Genomic DNA, 19,989 nt, shown 5'->3' on the forward strand with positions numbered 1-19,989 from the left:
ATATGCCATAGACTAGGTGAGGGCACAGCCGTGTGCTTAGCTGAAGGACAGAAGAATAAATTCCCTTCATGACTCTGTGCTCAGCATCCTTGTGTCCATCCTCCGGTGAAAAACAACTGACATGGCAAAGTGGGGAGTCGAGATACGCCCCCAGTACTCGAGTGTGGCCTCAGCAGTGCCGGGGAAAGAGCAGCCATCAGCTCTCTCAGCTGCGGGCAGCATTTTGCGCAGGGCAGCCCCGGCTCCCAGTGACCTCCGGTGCTACGAGGGCGAATTTCCGGGCGCGCTGCCCACGGGTCGCTGTGGCAGCAGGCGCTGTCCAAGCGCGCAGCGCTGCTTTGCGCGCGCGGCCCGGCCGCGGCCCCGGGGCCCGGGGCGGGCGTGTCGGGGCGGGCAGAGGCGCCGGCGCTGCCCCGGCGAGGCGGGGCCGGGCGGCAGCGGCCCGAGCGCGGCTCCGCTCGGCTCCCGTGCGGCTGCCGCGGGGCCGGGGCCGGCAGCGATGCTGGCCGCGCCGGGGCCGCGGCTGCTGGCCTTGGCCTTGGCCTTGTGGCCGGCAGGTGAGAGCCGGGCGGGGAGGGCAGCGAGCCCGGCCCGGGACAGCGAGGGACAGCCACAGCCACAGGCAGGGACGGGAGCACCAACAGGGACGGGGACAAGGGCAGAGGCTGGGGAAAGGCCAGGAGCGGAGGCAGGGCAGGGGACACGGGCAATGGCCGGGGCAGACACAGGGACAGGGGCTGTGGGCCGGGGCTGGCGGCTGTGGCTGTGCCGGCCCGGGGGCACCGTGACACCGGGACAGCGCCCTCGGTCCGTGCTCGCGCCCTGCCCGATTCCTGCGCTCTCCCTCCGCAGGGCTCTGGGCACAGCCGAGGCTGCAGGAGGCCGGCGGAGGGCTGCGAGCTCCCGGGGACTCCATCAGCCTCTCCTGTCGCGGCTCCGGATACCCGTTTAAGAGTCATGGAATTTACTGGTACCGTCAGTCACCCGGAGGAAGCCTCGAGTGGTTGTCCTTTATTGGTTCTGACCCGAAAATTCTTTATTTTGACCAATTAGTGCAGGGGCGGGCCAAGATGTCCCGGGACAATTCCCGGTCCGAGGTTTATCTCTCCCTGCTGACGCTGCAGCCCCGGGACTCTGCCCGCTACTTCTGCGCTGTTCACACGGGGACAGGAAACCCAGCTGGGCTTTAACACAAACCAGCTCGGGTCGGGCTCAGTGCCCATGATGCTGAGATGGTGAATTCCAAAGTGGTTCAGGGATGTTCCAAAGATAATCAGGTGCCATCCCCATGCAGCACCAGGGATCCTGGCCTTTCATCAGAGCTCCTTTCCCAGCACTGAGGCTTTCCTTCTCCTGAGTCCCAATTGCAATGTTCTACGCTGTAGAGGAGGTTCCAGGTTCTTCTGTCATCCAGTCAGCCTGGTGACTGCCTGGCTCCAGTCCCACTCAGCCTTCCTTGCTCCCCTTCTCAAATGGGACATGCAAAGCACCTGCAGATTGCTGGGTTGCTTTTGCTGCTGGGCAGGGGTCTGGGAGGGCTTTGACAGGAAGAGGCAGCTGGAGAAATGTCACCACTGGGGAGCCAGCAGGGTGCAGGGCCAGAGTGCAGGGAGCAGGGTGAGGAGCACTTTGGCTTAGGCATGCTCTGGCCAAGCTGAATTGGGGTGTCCTATGAGGGAGAAGCAGCTCAGCAGAGCCAGGGCCAGGGGAAGCACAAGCAGACAGCCTCCCAGTTGCCTCCAAAGTCCCAGCAGCAGCCTGCAAGGCTTCCTGAGAGAAAGGCCTGGGCTGGCCCCTCATAACCATGTCACCTTTAACTCACCACAGCATTTAGTGCCCAAAAATGATCTGCTATTGCACCACCCAGAGTGAGAGACACACAGGAGAGCACCAAGAGCTTCAAGTTCTGCCCCTCGTGCCCCACCTCTCCCCATCACTGTTGTCATAGGCAGAGGGAGGGACCAGCAGGGACTGGGCCTGAGAGCAGTGACACAGGCCCAGGCAGGGCAGGAGTGGGCAGAGCTGCTGTGCAGGCTCAGAGAAGCTGGAGAGAGGCCACGCAGAGCAGTCCTGGCCATGTGGAGTGCCCTATGTCTGGGCTTCTTGCCCATTGTAGGTGAGTGAAGGCAAGGGCTGATGGCCCCAGGAGCTGAGCGTGGCCCTGGGCTCTGCAGGGCTCTGGGGAGCTGTGCTGAGCGCTGGCAGCCAGAGCTGTGCCTTGGCTGGAGCTGCCCAGCCATGCCTGTGGGGCACGGGGAGAGCAGCCCTGCTCCTCTTGTGCCTCTGAGCTCGGCACCTCCATGCCAGCTGCCTCCTCTGCAGCCTGGGCACACGCAGGGCACCTCCCTGCTGCACTCACATCTCGGGGCCCAGCGCTTTGCCTGGCACTGGACACTGCTCCTGGGGCACTGCGGCCCCTCTGGCACAGCCCAGCTGGGGCATGGCAGCACAGGGCACAACCCCACTGCCTGGGACAGCCCTTTGTCTTTGCTGTGCTCACCCAGACCTGGTTCACAGGCAGAAGAGTGGGTTCCTCACCATTCTGTCTTGGCAAGGACAAAGGACTTTGGCCCCCATTGGTGCAAATCCTTCCAGCTTCTTTAGGGAAAATCAGAAGAAGCTTCCTGTATGATTGGCAAAATGAGGGAGGGAAATGTGGTGTGTCCTTCCTTGTGAGCCTTGCTAGCTGCTACCAGCTCTGCCCATTTGTGTCAGCTGGCTTCCAAGAGCAGGATTTTGTCCTTCCACAGGTCCAGTGCCAATCCAAAGCTCCACCAGCACTGCCCTGACATTTGCTGAATCTTGCAGTGACTGCACCTTGTTCTTGCTCTCTGCAGCAGTCACTGGCCAGGTGTCCTTGGATCAGCTCCCCAGGGAACAGACCGTGCAAGAGGGAAATGCAGTCACTTTTGAGTGCAGCATGAATGAAGATGATATGAGCAGCTACTACATGTACTGGTACCGTCAGGGCCCAGCTGGATCTCTGGAATGGATTTACAAGGAGGGTGATGAGTATGGAGAAGGTTTGCAAGATCGCTTTAAGGGAAGAGTGGAGAGCTCCGAGAACTTATTTTCGCTGCAGCTCCTGGCAGCAGAGCCAGAAGATGCAGCCACATATTACTGTGGAGCAGAACCACCCTGGAGCAGCCCTGCTGCAGAGCGAACCAAAAACCAGCAGATGGGGAAGACAGATCACTCAGCATTTCCTACTGGCAGCTGCTCCCCAGGGCTCTTCTCAGGCAATGGCAGGTGCAGGAAACATCCCTCTGGCTTGGTGGCACTAAAAGGCACTGCAGGGAGGGCTGCTAGAAGGGCTGGTACCATTGATGGTGCAGGAGGATCTGTCCTGGGAACTGCACAGGCTGCAGTTTGGGCAAGTGCAGGTTTAGTGCAGGTTGCCTGGGCTCCTGTCCAGCATGGCCTCATTTCTCCTTGGTGCCTTGGCTGCAGAGCCATGGGATGATGGGGATGTGTTGCTGGAGCTTCCAGAGTGCTGTGGTGGGTGCAGCCAGGCTGTTCAGGAAAGCCAAATCAGCAGGGATGACATTGCTCTACACGGTGGCTGCTACAGAGAGCCTGACCAGGAAGAAGGAGTTGAGGTGTGGTTAGTTGACTTTGGTTGTCCTGCAGGGGCTCAGCAAGCTGCTGTCTCAGTGCCCCTACTCCTTAATTAGACAGGGGGAAAATAATGCATTTAAGGCTTGTGGGTTGAGATAAGGACATGGACATGTCGTAAGAGTGTCAGCCTTTGCAAATACGTGGACTTGGAGAAATTAATTTAATTTTTTGTGAATCAGATCAGAGCAGGATAATGAGAAAAAATTGGACACGTCTAAAAACCTCTCATCTACCCAAACATTGCACAGAAATGGGGAATGCAACCATCAGTTCATAACCCATTTTCTCTGCCACTTCTTCCTTCTCATGCCCTTCTTCCTTCTCGTGCCCTTCTCCTTCTCCAGAGTGTGGAGTCCACGCCAGGGGAGACATTTCTCCAATAATTATTCAACTCTCTTTTTTTTTTTTGCATTGACTGCAGTACTTCTTAAATTCCTCCAGTTTGGGTCTGTAGTTCACCATGCAGTCCCTCAGGAATAGACTGCTTCAGAGTGGATCCCTGCAGGTTGTCCCAGAGAAGCTGCTATGACATGGGCTACTTGTTCCATGAGACCACAGTTCCTGTCAGAAACCGGCCCCAGCATGAGCTCCGCATGGAGTCCCAGACCTGTTCAGGACATATTCAGTTGCTTCTGTGGAGAACTCTTTGGGCTGTAGGGTCAGTATCTGCTCCACCATCACCTGAGACCACCTGCACCATCCTGGTCTTCACCGTGCATATAAAAGAGAATCTCTGCTCTGGCACCTGGAGTACCTCCCAGCCCTCCCTTCTCATGGACACCCAGCACAGCTTTGGAAAGTGGGAATCTTGAGTAGCCACGTTTACAGTGTTCTATAGTGAGACAAAGGATCTTGGTGGATGAGAGGAAGGTGGATGTTGTGCATTCTTCATTCAGGTGTGCTCACAGCAGTGACTTCACTGGACTTTCTGGACAAAATTCTTCATTATGGATTAGGGAACTGCTCATTTTCATGTTTCTTTCAGGAGTAGATATTGTGTGCTCATCCTCTCCCCATGGTCTGTGGGAAATGAAATTCCTCAATGCTGTTCTGGCTGCTGAAGCCTGAGGTGAATAAAGCATTCAGGACCTCAGCCCTGTCCCATATCCTCTGTCATCTGGTCCCCATCCCATTCAGCAGTGGGCCCACGTTTTCCCAGCCTCGTTTGTCCATGCAGCCTCCCGGCATGTTGACCTGACTCCTTGCTCACTGGGGAGGAATCCTCTTCAGCTCAGCACTGCTGGGGCTGGGGACAGCTGTGTCCCCTGCTGGGCTCCCAAGCCTGGGGAGGACATGGACAGAGGGGAACAAATGCAGGGAAGGACCAGGAACACAAGGGAGGGAACAGCTGACATATCAGGAGAGCCTGGAAGATATGGGTGCATTTAGTGTAGACAAGAAATTGCTGACAGGGAAATTTGTCACATGACTGTCCCTTGCAGTCCTCCTGCACTGGCCTTTGATTTCTGCAAGGGAGGGAGAAAGAGCTTCTACTCATCATTTCCCAGTTGATTTTCCTCCCATCTACTCTGCCCAGGATTGCCTCCTACATTAACAAGCCATGGCCAGAAATAGACTTGTCAAGCTCCAGAAAGCAGACAATAGACCGGTCAATTGAGAATGCTTGTTCTTCCTTAACGTTGCAAAGCCATGTGTTTATCTCAATTATTTAAAAGTAACTTCTCTTGGTAATATTGCTCTAAGCGTCCTCCTCTAGCAAGGAACTCACAGACATTGCAAGGGAAGTTTTCTCCTCTGCCTGAGGCAAATTATCTCCATGCGGGGATGGGAATGCAGCTGTGAGTGAGTCTTTCATACGACCACAGAAGGTGAAAATGAAAAATGCTGCTTTTAAATGAAGGAGGCTTAAAAAATTATGGGGAAAGACTTTTACTATAGGCCGTAGCGATGCGACAAGGGGTAATAGTTTTACACAAAGAGAGGATAGACAAGATACAATGAAGAATGTTTTTTTTAACTACAGTGATGAAATAGACTGTCCCAAGAAATGGTATCTGATCCAAACCTGAAAGCATTTAAGATCAAATTCAGTGCGCCTTAAGCAACCTTTCTGTCTTGATTTGAAAGACAGCTGCTGGCCAAGGAAGGCAGGAATCTCCCTTGGAACAGGGAATATTACCCCCTTCCCTCCAAATTGTTATAACTTTCAAATAAAGGGGCTTTCACGAAAAGTTACGGGAATAATAATTCTTTACCAGTATGTGTAGGAAGACAAACAAACAACAGCAGCAGCAGCAGCGAAGAGAAGCAGAGAGCCGGTCCCAGCCTGTCCCGGCCGCAGGCGCTTTCCCCTGTGGTGCAGTTCCGGGCACAGCCAGCAGGGGCGCTGCTGGCTCCCGGCCGGGCAGGGCGGGTGCGATGATTGCCCCGCTCCAGCAGGGGGCGCTGTGGCGCGGCTCGGCTGCCTCTCTGCATGTGGGCAATGGTGGGTGGGCAGGCAGGAGAGACGGACAGTGGGGCTCCCATTACAATCCCACAGGAAGAGTTGGTCCTGGTGCCCCAGCAGATGGCAAAAGGAGCTGTAGCTGGAGTCTGAGAAGGAGCAGCTGGAAGGGCAGAGGCGAACACACCCAGAGTGGCAAACAGTAGCAAACACTCCAGAGATGTGCCAAGAGCTGCATGATGTCAGGCAGACATGGGGTGTGGAGTTAAAGTGTAGAAAAATCCCTGAAGCAGTGGCAGAAACCAGCGGGGCTGGGCAGTGGCAGGCAGGCCCCCACAAACAGCCAGGAGATGCTCCCTCCAGAGGGGCTAAGGGGTCTGGCTCCCAGGTGTCCCCTGAGGCACCTGAACTGATGGAGAGTGTCTTTCACTGAGAGATGGGATTTAAGAGAGGTACCAGTTCAATGACTGCCCTTACACGCAAAGGCTCAGCCACGGTAGGAGGAGCAGTGAAGGACAGAACTCCGTGGTGGCAGTGAATTCTCCCCGCAGCAGCAGCCAAGCACCAAGACTGTGACCGCCTCCAATCCCCAGAGCGAGTGCCAGCAAGGAGCTGAGCCCAGCTCCCTGACTTCACCCCCAGCCAAAATCTCATTTCTTCAATTCCCAAGAGAATGCCCCCAAGCTAAGAGGGAAGACAACTGCACCCCTCTCCCTATTCAACATCCCAGTCACATCCTTTGTCTCTAAAAGGATCCATCCTTATAATCTCTCAGGCAACAAAAGGGAGAAAAATTCCCTGAGAGAAAGAAGAGGAAAAATCCTGACCTCCACCACCTGTTAAAGTTGAAAACATCCCTGATTATTGCAGCAGGATTAGGAAAATGTTCAAGAATTGCAGGCTACCACTAATTATATGATTAAGATACCAATCAAATTAAAGGCCAACTTCAGTCAACTATAACAACAGCAGATAGAGTCAATTAAAGCACCATCAGCTGAACCAAAATAAATCCTGAACAATTCTTAAACATGCACTGATTTTGCCTCTGGCATGCAAATAGGCTTTGAGGACAGTAATGCTTGAAGGTCTAGAAGACTTAGAAAATATAGAATGAAAATTACTTGAAAATGTATAAGCTTGAGAGATGCTCCCCAGAAAATTTTTCAAGTATTTAACCCTGACTCTCTTGTTGTGTGTTAAAAGACAAACCAGTAATCAGATCCCTTCTGTGAGACACTTTTAACAACAATATTCCTTTCCAAAGTGTTGTGGCAATGTTTCAGTGACTAAGGGTCCATTCTGCCAAAAACACTAACTGTCCAATCTGTCAAAAAAAGCAAGGATGATAATGTTCTTTTTAGTGGAGAGAATCCACTGGAACAGTGTTAGATGTTCAGAAGTAGAGCAGTGTAGAGGGACAGCAAAACAAAAGGCAGCACTACAAAGACATGAAAGAGGAGACAGCACCTGGCACTGAAAAACCCCCAAATGTTTTTGTAGAACTGTCTAGCACAGTGTGGACTACGTACCACAGTGACTGAAAACAACTGAACCACCACACACAAACTGTCTCCCTCCCTTCCCTTGAAGGGGGAAACACGATGGCTATACCTCGTCTCATTTTCCTCAGACAACTCTGTGCACATACACAAATTTCATTTCCAGAATTACTCAAACAGTAGATCACCTCACCTATTTTTTCCACAACCAATTTCTTCACCATTCAACCTGAGATCTTGGCTCTCACAAACAGGTCATTTTAGACATTTGATAACCAGCTCCAGTTGAACAAGTGGGCAGGAACCTTCTGTACTTACATGTTTCCATTTTAGCTCAGCATCATATTCTTCTCTTTTTCTGAGAGCACAGACAAGAAAAGGATCCTTTTAATTTCAGATCCAACAATGGCCAGAAGCAGATGTGGGTGAAGAACAAGACCTGGACACCAGAAATGGCACTTCCCACTAAGAATCTCTCAGCTATAGGCATCAAAACTAGGAATTGGAATCACTTCTGGTTGCTTTGTTGTCTTGGTTTGAAAAGACAGGAGCCTGTGAAGGAAGGCAAAAGCCTCCTGTGAAATGGAAAAGGTAAACCCCCTCCCTCCGAATTATCACAACTTCAGAATTAAAAGGGCTCTCAGGCAAAGATATGGGAACGGGAATAACAGTTCTTTACTAGGAAGAAAAAAATGAAATAACAATGTAATTTAGCACAAGCAAAAAACCACTGGCAGAGTGAGAAAAACCTGACACCCTGAGAAATCAGGGTGCTGATAGCAGTCCAGCCAAATGGTGGCTGCTCCTCCTGGAGCGGCGATCTGCAGAAGGGTGTAGATCCCTTCCGAAAATGCGGCGAAGGAGCATCTGGGCCTTGGTTCCTGATTCCTCTAGGAAATCCAGCGAAGAAGGCTGTCTGTGGTCTCAGAAATGCTTGTTTTATGGTGGCAGGGATGCTTGGCTCCTCCCTCTGGGTGGAGCATCTCCCAATGGGATGATGTAACTAATCTTACCAGCCACAGTGAGTAATTCAATAGCCCATTAGCAGGAGATTATCATCCTGGCAGTGTCATGGTTCTTGAAAGAGATAAGAAAAACTGCCTAACCCCCAAGAGATGGCAAAAAAAGAATACATGCTTATTTTACAAGCCAGGACATTATATAGCCCATTAGCAGGAGATTATCTTCCTGGCAGTGTCATTGTTCTTGAAAGAGATAAGAAAAAACTGCCTAACCCCCAACAGATGGCAAAATAGAATACATGCTTATTTTACAAGCCAGGACATTATCCATCCCTTATTCTATTTCTATCTGTGTCACAATGAAATCTTATACTCAGTTTTCACTTAAGACCAGGTTTCCCTGTGGTACACAACGGGTTTCCCCATCTTTCTGCATTACCCACTAAGTGTAACCAGGTCTTTGAGCAAAAACAATCCCACGGATGGGTTTGTCTCTGCCTGAGGTGGGATTAATCCAGACAGCTTTCCCTAAAATACCCTTCATATGTACCACAGGGACTTTATCTCCATCTGTTGTGTGCAAGGGTTCAGACTGGGCAGGGCCAGCTCGATTGATGGACTCTCGGGTGTTGACTATCCAGGTTGCTTTTGCTAGGTTATTTTCCCAGTTTCTAAATGTTCCCCCACCAAGTGCCTTCAGGGTAGTCTTAAGGAGTCCGTTGCACCGTTCAACTTTGCCAGCAGATGGAGCATGATAGGGGATATGATATATCCATTCGATATCATGTTCTCTGGCCCAGGTGTTGATAAGGCCGTTCTTGAAATGGGTGCCGTTGTCAGATTCAATCCTTTCAGGTGTGCCATGTCTCCATAGGACTTGCTTTTCCAGGCTTAAGATGGTGTTCCGGGTAGTGGCATGAGGTACAGGGTAGGTCTCTAGCCATCCAGTGGTGGCTTCCACCATGGTCAGCACGTAGCGCTTGCCTTGGCGTGTCTGGGGCAGTGTGATGTAGTCAATCTGCCAGGCCTCCCCATACTTGTACTTGGACCACCGCCCCCCATACCACAGGGGCTTCACCCGCTTGGCCTGTTTGATGGCAGCACATGACTCACAGTCGTGGATAACCTGAGAAATACTGTCCATGGTTAGATCCACCCCTCGGTCTCGTGCCCACTTGTAGGTGGCATCTCTGCCCTGATGACCCGAGGCATCGTGAGCCCATCGAGCCAGGAACAACTCCCCCTTATGGTGCCAATCTAAGTCTATCTTTGACACTTCTATTCTCGCTGCCTGATCTACCTGTTCGTTGTTTCGGTGTTCCTCATTAGCCCGACTTTTGGGGACATCGGCATCTACATGACGGACTTTCACCGTTAGTTTCTCCACCCGAGAGGCAATGTCTTTCCATATATCAGCAGCCCAGATTGGTTTTCCTTTACGTTGCCAGTTGGCTTTTCTCCACCTTCCCAGCCAGCCCTATAGAGCATTGGCTACCATCCATGAATCAGTATAAAGGTAGAGCTTTGGCAACCTCTCCTTTTCAGCAATGTCCAGGGCCAGCTGAACGGCCTTGAGTTCAGCAAGTTGGCTCGATCCACCTTCTCCTTCGGTAGCTTGTGCAACCTGTCGTGTGGGGCTCCATACAGCTGCTTTCCACTTCCGGTTCATCCCTACGATGTGACAAGAACCGTCAGTGAAAAGAGCGTAACGTGTTTCCTCTGCTGGTAGTTGGTTATAGGGTGGAGCTTCTTCAGCTCTTGTCACTTGTATCTGCTCCTGATCGTCAGTGAGACTAAAGTTTTCACCTTCTGGCCAGTTCATAATTATCTCTAAAATCCCAGGGCGATTCAGGTTTCCAATACGGGCGCGCTGGGTGATGAGGGCAATCCATTTGCTCCATGTGGTGTCGGTGGCGTGGTGGGTAGTAGGAACCTTTCCTTTGAACATCCACCCCAGCACTGGTAGTCGGGGTGCCAGGAGGAGTTGTGCTTCCGTGCCAATCACTTCCGAGGCGGCTTGAACTCCTTCATAGGCAGCCAAGATTTCCTTCTCTGTTGGGGTGTAGTTGGCTTCGGACCCTTTGAAACTTCGGCTCCAGAATCCCAATGGTCGACCTCGAGTCTCACCAGGCATCTTCTGCCAAAGGCTCCAGGACAAACCATTGTTCCCGGCTGCAGAGTAGAGCACATTTTTGACTTCTGGTCCTGTTCTGACTGGGCCAAGGGCTACAGCATGAGCGATTTCCTGCTTGATCTGGGTGAAGGCTTGTTGCTGCTCAGGGCCCCAGTGGAAATCGTTCTTTTTGTGGGTAACCAGGTAAAGAGGGCTCACAATCTGGCTGTACTCGGGAATGTGCATCCTCCAAAAACCTATGGCACCTAGGAAAGCTTGTGTTTCCTTCTTGCTGGTTGGTGGGGACATAGCGGTGATCTTGTTGATGACCTCAGTGGGAATCTGGCGCCGTCCGTCTTGCCATTTCACTCCCAGGAACTGGATTTCTCGGGCAGGTCCCTTGACTTTGCTCTTCTTGATGGCAAAGCCAGATTCTAGCAGTATCTGGATGATCTTCTTACCTTTCTCAAACACTTCTGCTGCTGTTTTCCCCCACACAATGATGTCATCGATGTACTGCAGGTGTTCTGGAGCCTCACCCTTTTCTAGTGCAGTCTGGATCAGTCCATGGCAGATAGTGGGACTGTGTTTCCACCCCTGGGGCAGTCGGTTCCAGGTGTACTGCACGCCCTTCCAGGTGAAAGCAAACTGAGGCCTGCATTCTGCTGCCAGAGGAATGGAGAAAAACGCATTAGCAATATCAATAGTGGCATACCACTTCGCTGCCTTGGACTCCAGCTCGTACTGGAGTTCCAGCATATCCGGTACAGCGGCGCTCAGCGGTGGAGTCACTTCATTCAAGGCACGATAGTCCACAGTCAATCTCCATTCTCCGTCAGATTTGCGCACAGGCCAGATGGGGCTGTTGAAGGGTGAGTGGGTTTTGCTGACTACCCTTTGGCTCTCCAGCTCACGAATCATTCTGTGGATGGGGATCACGGCATCTCGATCCGTCCGATACTGCCGGCGGTGCACTGTCGAGGTCGCAATTGGCACTAGTTCCTCTTCCACTCTCAGGAGTCCTACTGCAGACGGGTTTTCTGACAGTCCAGGCAAGGTGTTCAATTGCTTAATGTCCCCTGCCTCTACAGCAGCTATGCCAAAAGCCCACCTGAGTCCCTTTGGGTCTTTGTAATAGCCGTTCCGGAGGAAGTCTATGCCCAGAATACACGGGGCCTCTGGGCCAGTCACTATAGGATGTTTCTGCCATTCCTTCCCAGTCAGGCTCACCTCGGCTACCACCAGGGTCAATTGCTGTGATCCCCCTGTCACACCAGCAATAGAAACAGGCTCTGCCCCCACATGTCCTGATGGTATCAGGGTACACTGCGCACCAGTATCAACTAGGGCATCGTATTTTTGTGGCTTTGATGTGCCAGGCCATCGGATCCACACCGTCCAGAAGATCCGGTTTTCCCGTGCCTCTCCCTGGCTAGAGGCAGGGCCCCTCTAACACTGGTTATTATTCCTCTCCTGGGTATACATACTAGAGGTCCCTTCAAGGGGATCTGACAGATCGTACCCAAAAGCTTGGTCATGGGAGGTTGAGGCTACCTTCACCTTGGTGGAACTCCCCCGGTTAGAGTTTCCCTCCTTGAGTTGACGGACCCATGCTGCCAGGACAGAAGTGGGTTTCCCATCCCACCTCCCCATGTCTTCCCCGTGGTCACGCAGGAAAAACCACAGATTAGCCCTTGGGGTGTACCCTCTCTCTCTAGCTGGGGAATGTTGGGCTCTGACTTTGGGGCCTGCGACTCGTACAGGTGCTGCATTAACCTTCCTCATTTCCTCCCTCATCTCTTCTTTGAACTCCTTAATCACAGCTGAGATATGAGCCTGCATTGGGCCATTAATCATACTCTCATAATTCCTAAGTTTGTTGGCAACAGAGCCCACTGTCTCTCGGTTAGTGTCAGCATCAATTGTTGCAATGAAAGTGGTGTACTGAGATGGCCCCAGATTTGCCAGACTCCACAGCATTTGCCCTCTGCACCTGACCTTGTCGGGGTCATTATTATGTTGTCCATCCCTCCCAAAGAGTATCTCTAATACTGCCACTTCCCTTAACTGTTGGATCCCTTCCTCCAGGGTCTTCCAACGCATTCTATGGTGGTGCTCCTGCATTCTCTCCCTGTGGACAAACCTCTCTCTGACACTCATTAAAAGCCGCTCCCAGAGAGAAAGGGATCCTGGCTCCCTTACAAAAATCTGATTCATACCTGAGTCCTGGGTTAAGGGTCCCAAGTTCCTTGCCTCACGACTGTCCAGCTGCACGCCTGTACCCATAAGGTCCCAGACCCGGAGTAGCCAGGTAGTATAAGCCTCACGCCCTCGTCGCACAATGTCTTTGTGCAGATTACGGAGACTTTCGTACGTCAGGGACTCGGTGATGATCGCAACTTCTGGCTCCCCTGTGGGTTGTGAGATTCCTCCATTCCTATCTCTACCTGGGTGCTCTGCTTTCATCTTAGACCTCCTTCTTTCTACCGGGGCAACTGCTGCTGGCTGTGACTGCCTTTGTGGTTCAGTTGGAACCTGGACAGTTGTAATATTTGTGGGTTCCACAGCTGTACTATTAGACTGTCCCTCTTCAAGGCAAAAGGCGGGCTTCTCACCAGCTGGTGAAATGCACTCCTTCAGCATCTCTTGCATCTCCTGCATCTCCTTAACCAGCACCCTCACCCAATCTGGGTAGTTCGTTTCTGAGGCAGGCTGTGGGGCAGGGTCAGGCTCTGGAGCAGCAGCATCTCCAGTCTCTGGGGTAGTGTCAGGCTCTGCAGCAGCACCCCTAGTCTCTGGTGTAGGTGTCAGGGTAGTTATCCAGGTTAATCTTCTCCTATCTCTGAGTGCTAAACATAACAGGCATATCAGCAACACCACCCATTGTATGATATCATTAGCACTTAAAGTGGATCTTAACCCTTCGAAAACTGGTGGAGCAGACCCAAAAAGATGGTTAAAAGGTTGGGAGAAAGTTTCCCCCCGTGTCATTTCCTCACAGTAGGTACCATTATTAAAGTAACTCCAAAAACATGCAGTTAGTGTGTGATAGCTCTGAATCCATGTACCTGCCATCCAGAGGAAATTAAAGATCCATGAATCCTTCACCCAGAGGACAAACTTGATAACGGATACAGTGGCCTTAGTTATAGGACCCATATTTAGATAAGGGCCTGTAAATGGGAAGTATACACTTGCGACCACATGCCACCCAAACCAGGGAAAACTAGACCACATGGTGGTACTTACAAATTACGCTACCTAACAACTGTTAATCCCCTTTTTTTTTTTCTCAATGCCCTCGTGCCTCACGTTGGGCGCCAAAATCTGTCTTGGTTTGAAAAGACAGGAGCCTGTGAAGGAAGGCAAAAGCCTCCTGTGAAATGGAAAAGGTAAACCCCCTCCCTCCGAATTATCACAACTTCAGAATTAAAAGGGCTCTCAGGCAAAGATATGGGAACGGGAATAACAGTTCTTTACTAGGAAGAAAAAAATTAAATAACAATGTAATTTAGCACAAGCAAAAAACCACTGGCAGAGTGAGAAAAACCTGACACCCTGAGAAATCAGGGTGCTGATAGCAGTCCAGCCAAACGGTGGCTGCTCCTCCTGGAGCGGCGATCTGCAGAAGGGTGTAGATCCCTTCCGAAAATGCGGCGAAGGAGCAGCTGGGCCTTGGTTCCTGATTCCTCTAGGAAATCCAGCGAAGAAGGCTGTCTGTGGTCTCAGAAATGCTTGTTTTATGGTGGCAGGGATGCTTGGCTCCTCCCTCTGGGTGGAGCATCTCCCAATGGGATGATGTAACTAATCTTACCAGCCACAGTGAGTAATTCAATAGCCCATTAGCAGGAGATTATCATCCTGGCAGTGTCATGGTTCTTGAAAGAGATAAGAAAAACTGCCTAACCCCCAAGAGATGGCAAAAAAAGAATACATGCTTATTTTACAAGCCAGGACATTATATAGCCCATTAGCAGGAGATTATCTTCCTGGCAGTGTCATTGTTCTTGAAAGAGATAAGAAAAAACTGCCTAACCCCCAACAGATGGCAAAATAGAATACATGCTTATTTTACAAGCCAGGACATTTGTATTTACCCTTTATGAATTTATTCAGAAGCTCTTTGTTCATCATTTTGGACTTCTGATGCAATGCATGACTTAGTGCTTTGTCAAGGGAAACGATTCTTGAGGTTCAAGGAGGTAATCTCTGAACATGAGCAGCTCTCCTAGACCCCTCCTCTGTCCAGGAACATAACCCATGGGATTCTTCCCAGAAGATCCCCGATTCTGCTCTCCTGAAGCCCAGGGCTCCAGTCCTGTTCTTGCATTGCTCTCTTCTCCCTGGAGCCTGAGCTCAAGCAGTGCATGGTCACTGCAGCCAAGGCTGCCCCAACCACCTCACATCCAGCACCAGTTCTTCCTCAGTGGCACACAGAGGACCAGCTCACCAACCACTTGTGTCAGCAAGTTTGCATCAGTACATGCCAGAAAACTGCTGACTCTGTGTGTGCCCAGCTGTGCTGTCCTGCCATCAGACACCTGACACACTTCTAGCACCCCATGAGGACCGGAGCCAAGTGATGTCTCCATTTGTCCCAAGAAAACCTCACCTCTTTCTTCCCATTCCTCTCGTGTTTTCTACCCATATTTCTGTCTTGGGAATGGCTTGAATCCCCTATCCATTCATGGTTTTGTTTTTGTTTTGTGTTCAGAATGGCCATGGCCTCCCCTGGCTCAGGGAGTATCGCAATGGATGAGGGGCAGCGGGGTTCCCCTGAGAGCTGGGGGCCAGGGGCTGCTGCTTCCTTCCAGAGGGGCTGCTCAACTCAGGAGCCACACGGCAAGGGCATATGACTGGAGACACTGCTGCTCTGTGCTTTTCACCTGTTTTTCTTTTTTTCTTTCCCTTTGGCACTGTGAGTACAGCTTGCCAGTTTGTTTCTCTGCTCCTTTGCTGATTGGGAGCCCAGAGCCAGTGCGTGCTGCCCCAGGAAGCAATGCAAGGAGCACACTGGGCCATGCTCTCTGTGTGGCAGCCTGACCCCAGGATCAGCCATCACTGGTGAGCTGTCCAAAGGAGCAATCCCCCACCCAGCCCTGCTGTTGTCTGCCACTACTTCAGGGATTTTTGCAACACTATGACTTGACACCCCTTGTCTGCCCAGACACCCACAGCTCCTGCCAGAGTTTCTGAGATTCTCCTACACTTGGTTCACCACCGTGAGTGCTCTTACTTTGCCATTACATCCTGCTGCTCCAAGGTTCCTGCTAGAGGTGGTTTCACTATCCAGAGGGGCACCGGAACCAGCTGCTCCTGTGGGATTGTAATGGGAGCCCCATTATCCACCTCTCCTGCCTGCCCACCCACCATTGCCCACATGCAGAGAGGCAGCCGAGCCGCGCCACAGCGCCCCCTGCTGGAGCGGGGCAATCATCGCACCCGCCCTGCCCGGCCGGGAGCCAGCAGCGCCCCTGCTGGCTGTGCCCGGAACTGCACCACAGGGGAAAGCGCCTGCGGCCGGGACAGGCTGGGACCGGCTCTCTGCTTCTCTTTGCTGCTGCTGCTGCTGCTGCTGTTGTTTGTTTGCCTTGTACATACACATACTGTGAATGAACTGTTATTCCTTTTCCCGTATCTTTGTCTGAAAGCCCCTTTATTTCAGAGTTATAATACTTTGGAGGGAAGGGGGTCATATTCCCCATTCCAAGGGAGGTTCCTACCTTCCTTGGCAGGCTCCTCTCTTTCAAACTAGGACAGCCACCATCACCTGTGTGAGGCACCACAGGCAGCAGATAGAGCAGCCACAAACTCACACTGAGTTCCTTTAATTCTATGACCTTGCGAACCTGAGGGAATCCCTGAGCAATGGCCAGGCAGATGCAAGGAGAGATACTGGCATCTAAACAGGGTCTATGCTAGAGGATCCCTGGAGGCAGTTCACCCTGGGCTGTCAAGGGTAATTCCCAGCTGGAAGGTCACTACAGAAATTTACAGCCCTCCTGCATTTTCTGCTTTTAATCCATTCCTCTCAGCACTTCCAGAGCCAGCCTGCTACATCTCAGGACTCCTGTCACACTACCACTATTACCCACAAGAAGAGAGGTAGAGGGATTAGACTGCATTGTAAGAAATGCTCCGAAATAACACCAAAAGTACTGATTATTTCCCTGCTTTCTATCCAGCTTAACTCCCCAAGACTGTTCAGAGGTGTCACATGGTTCCCAAGTTCTCATTAACAACTCAACCTCTCTGATATTATTTTAGATCCTTCCTTGAAAGCCATATGGTATTTCTTTATGTGGTACGCTGGGTCTTAAACCACTGAAGAGGTCATGTGACTGCCTGTATAATCCACAATTCTGTGTAGTGAATCGGAGACAGTTTTCGTTATGAAATATAACACTGTGTTTGGGGCTTGGATACCACACTGATATAAACAGCATAGGGACCTGTACAAAAACAAGAGGGAAAGAAGGTGAGATATTTTGGGAAAGAAAGGAGATGGGTGGCTCTAGTGAATAAAAAGAACAATATTCTTCCTATATTTCCATTTATCTTGGATACATAAAAGAGCTCATGAAGGCTCTGAAAGGTGGAAGAAACGGAGAAGTTGAAAATTCTATACTCAGTCAAGCTATGAGAAAGCACTGATCAATTCAATTAACGTTTTTATCCTTTCAAGTTTTTGAAGTAAATCTACCTCTGGATGTTATCATGGACTTGCACTCATGGACAATTAGATCTGATGGCTTTTCATCACCTGTTTTTACAATACTTTTCAACATCAGGACAAAAGAGTGAGTTATTGGAATAAGTCTTAGCAGTGTGAGGACAGATAAGCTCATATTTGGACCAGGGACGACTCTCACAGTTGTACCAAGTAAGTGACTATTCTATATTTCTAAAACTCCATTTAAAATTAATGTGGGGGAGAACAAGGGAATTTAATGGTTTGGGTTCACTGAAAGGATTTTCAGCTGCAGTAATCCCTTGAATGCACTCACTCTCCAGCCAGGCTTTCAAGCCAAACCCTCAGCTTGGATCTGCTCAGGAAGGGTTCCCAGCAACAACTGGGCTGACTCTGCATAGCACCATTATTCCATGATCTCCAAACACCATCAGGGCACTGCTTAGCGTGTGATAACTTATTCCCACTTTGGGCAGCACTCTGGCCCAAATTTACTGTCCAGTGTCCAATTCTCCAGTGGAATTGCACTGACTGACTTGGGGCAGGAATGCAGAGCTCAGTGAAGAGCTCCCAGTGGTGAGGAGTTTTGAGACAGATCTGTAACTGCCTGCTTGAAGAAGTTCTCGTTTGACACCAGCACCACACTGACAGTGTCCCCAGGTAAGGAATTCCACTGCCCTGGGGACAGAGCAGGAAGGATGTTGAGTAGCCTTGGGCTTCAATTCTCACAAGTGCCTCATATCCAGGAGCTCCTGGAATGAAAGACAACTGGCTGCCAGGCTGTGTGTGTTCTGAAAAGATCAATGTAAGGAGTAGGGATTATAAAAAGCCTTAATTATTCCTATCTTTCTTTGGAATTCCGTGATGAAAAATAAAGGTGCATGTCACCCCCACCTTTTCTAGGGAAATGTGAATGTTGAGGTGGCAGAGGGGTTTTTGATGATCTCTGTGATCCTAAAGTATCAGGTCCATCCCTCAGGAATTGCTGCTTTGCTTTCAGAGGTCTGCACATCTTAAAGTGTGTCAATAACGTCCCATGTTATTTTGCATCCCAAAACCTCCTGCTCTCCTTCCAGAAAGATGTGGGACTGCCTTGGGTGCTGCTGAATATCTCTCCATGCCTGTGGGATATGTTGCATGGGAATAAATGTGTATTTGGGAACAATCTTAGTGCATTTCCAATTCCAAAGGGACAAAGGAATGTAAACTTACCAGTCTGCAGAAAGACCTCTTCTTTCCATGCTGTTCAATGGTTTTCTTTTAATAGCTAAAGACAGGATATTTTCAGAGCTGCACAGGGACTCTGGAATTATGTTTGACAGTAAAGAGATTGAGCTTAAAGTATCATAGTCCCTTTCAAGTCTGCTGAGATACTTAATAAGCTGAAGCCAATATTTTCAGGATGTGAGCAACCTCCCCAATTTAGTTCTGAATTACTTTGGGAGCTGCAACTTAAAATATGCATTTTAAGATATTTAGAGTATAAATACTTTAGTATCCAGGCTTTTGCCAGTTCCCCAAATCAAAATGACATAAAATAGCAAGCATTAGTGCCACTGTGGGATACTCCAGGCATATTCTGTTGAGGCCTCAGTCAAGGACAGAGCAGGCTTTCCTTTTGGTTCAGGTTGGATTATTCCAGATTAAACATACATTAAGAGTGCTAAGATCCATTACTTTCTGGAATATAGGGTTCATTCTGTGACTTTGTAAGATGAAAGCAAAGGAAAAGAACAAATTTTTCTCCAAATAAATTTGAACATAAACATAAAACGCAAATCCCTTCCCAGAAGCAAGCAGTGGTAGGAATTCATGGCTGTTTTGACTGGTAATGCAAACCAGTGGGACTCGGATGAGCCTTCTGGGGTCAGATAAAACAAATCTTCTGCTCTCTCAGCTGCAACTGCACTGGGTACATTATTGCTTGCTGAAGATCCTGCCCAGGGAGCTATTGCAGAGGAGCAGCCTGTTTGTATTCTGGCTGTTTGGAAAGCCTGGAGAGGAGACCACATGAAAAGCCTTTCAAGGTTTTCTCAGAGAACACAGAATGCACAGCACTGACAGGATCTGGCCAACAGCTGGGAAGGAAATGCTGGATATCTGGTGGGTGTCTGGTTGCTGTAGGTGTGGACAAGTGTGCAGTTCTGCCTGTTTGATCAGGAGAGCTGATCCATGAAGTTGTGGCACAGCACGATTTGCCTTTCACCTCAGTTCCTCAGCAGTGGCATAGGGCTGATGGGGAAAGGGGGTAAAATCAGAGCTCCTTGATCAACCTTCCATCAGTACCCTGGGATGAACAAAATGTCAGAGCTGGGGCATCTCTTGACCCACCCGCAATGCAGACACCATGCAAAATGAAAAGCCAAATGCACCACTCTTTACCCAAGAGACACCCCAGGATGCTCCTGTCTAAGCAGACACGCCAGTCTTTGTGGATGTGTCTGACAGCCTTTCATAAGCTGAGCCCTTTCTGGCAAGGAAGGCTGCTGGAGGATTCTTTCACTTCCATGTTTTTTCTCTAATTCAGATGGCTAATCTGAGTTAAATCCTGACAGTGGTTTTTCAGATCACCCTTGATTTGCCATATATAATCTCACCTAGAAGGAAGGGTATTTTCTCTAATAAATAAATTATGGTACCACAATTATTGGTTTGGTACTAAATTATTTTGACACCAATAGTTTTGTTGTAACACAGCT

General features: G+C 50.2%; 2 protein-coding genes across 2 annotated transcripts in view; both read left to right on the forward strand.

Annotated features, from left to right (window-relative positions):
- The window catches only part of LOC135286566 (M1-specific T cell receptor alpha chain-like), a 210,553-nt gene that overhangs the window by 68,536 nt on the left and 122,028 nt on the right, over nucleotides 1–19,989 (forward strand). The window lies entirely within an intron of this gene.
- LOC135286508 (uncharacterized) overlaps nucleotides 122–19,989 on the forward strand; it is a 39,419-nt gene continuing 19,551 nt past the window's right edge. Inside the window, exons 1-3 of the mRNA XM_064399601.1 lie at nucleotides 122–557; nucleotides 2,838–3,443; nucleotides 17,438–17,482. Coding sequence (XP_064255671.1) covers nucleotides 122–557; nucleotides 2,838–3,443; nucleotides 17,438–17,482 — 1,087 coding nt within the window. The remainder of the gene's footprint in view (nucleotides 558–2,837; nucleotides 3,444–17,437; nucleotides 17,483–19,989) is intronic.

The sequence above is a fragment of the Passer domesticus genome, chromosome 27 (assembly GCF_036417665.1).
Source record: "Passer domesticus isolate bPasDom1 chromosome 27, bPasDom1.hap1, whole genome shotgun sequence".
NCBI lineage: Eukaryota > Metazoa > Chordata > Aves > Passeriformes > Passeridae > Passer > Passer domesticus.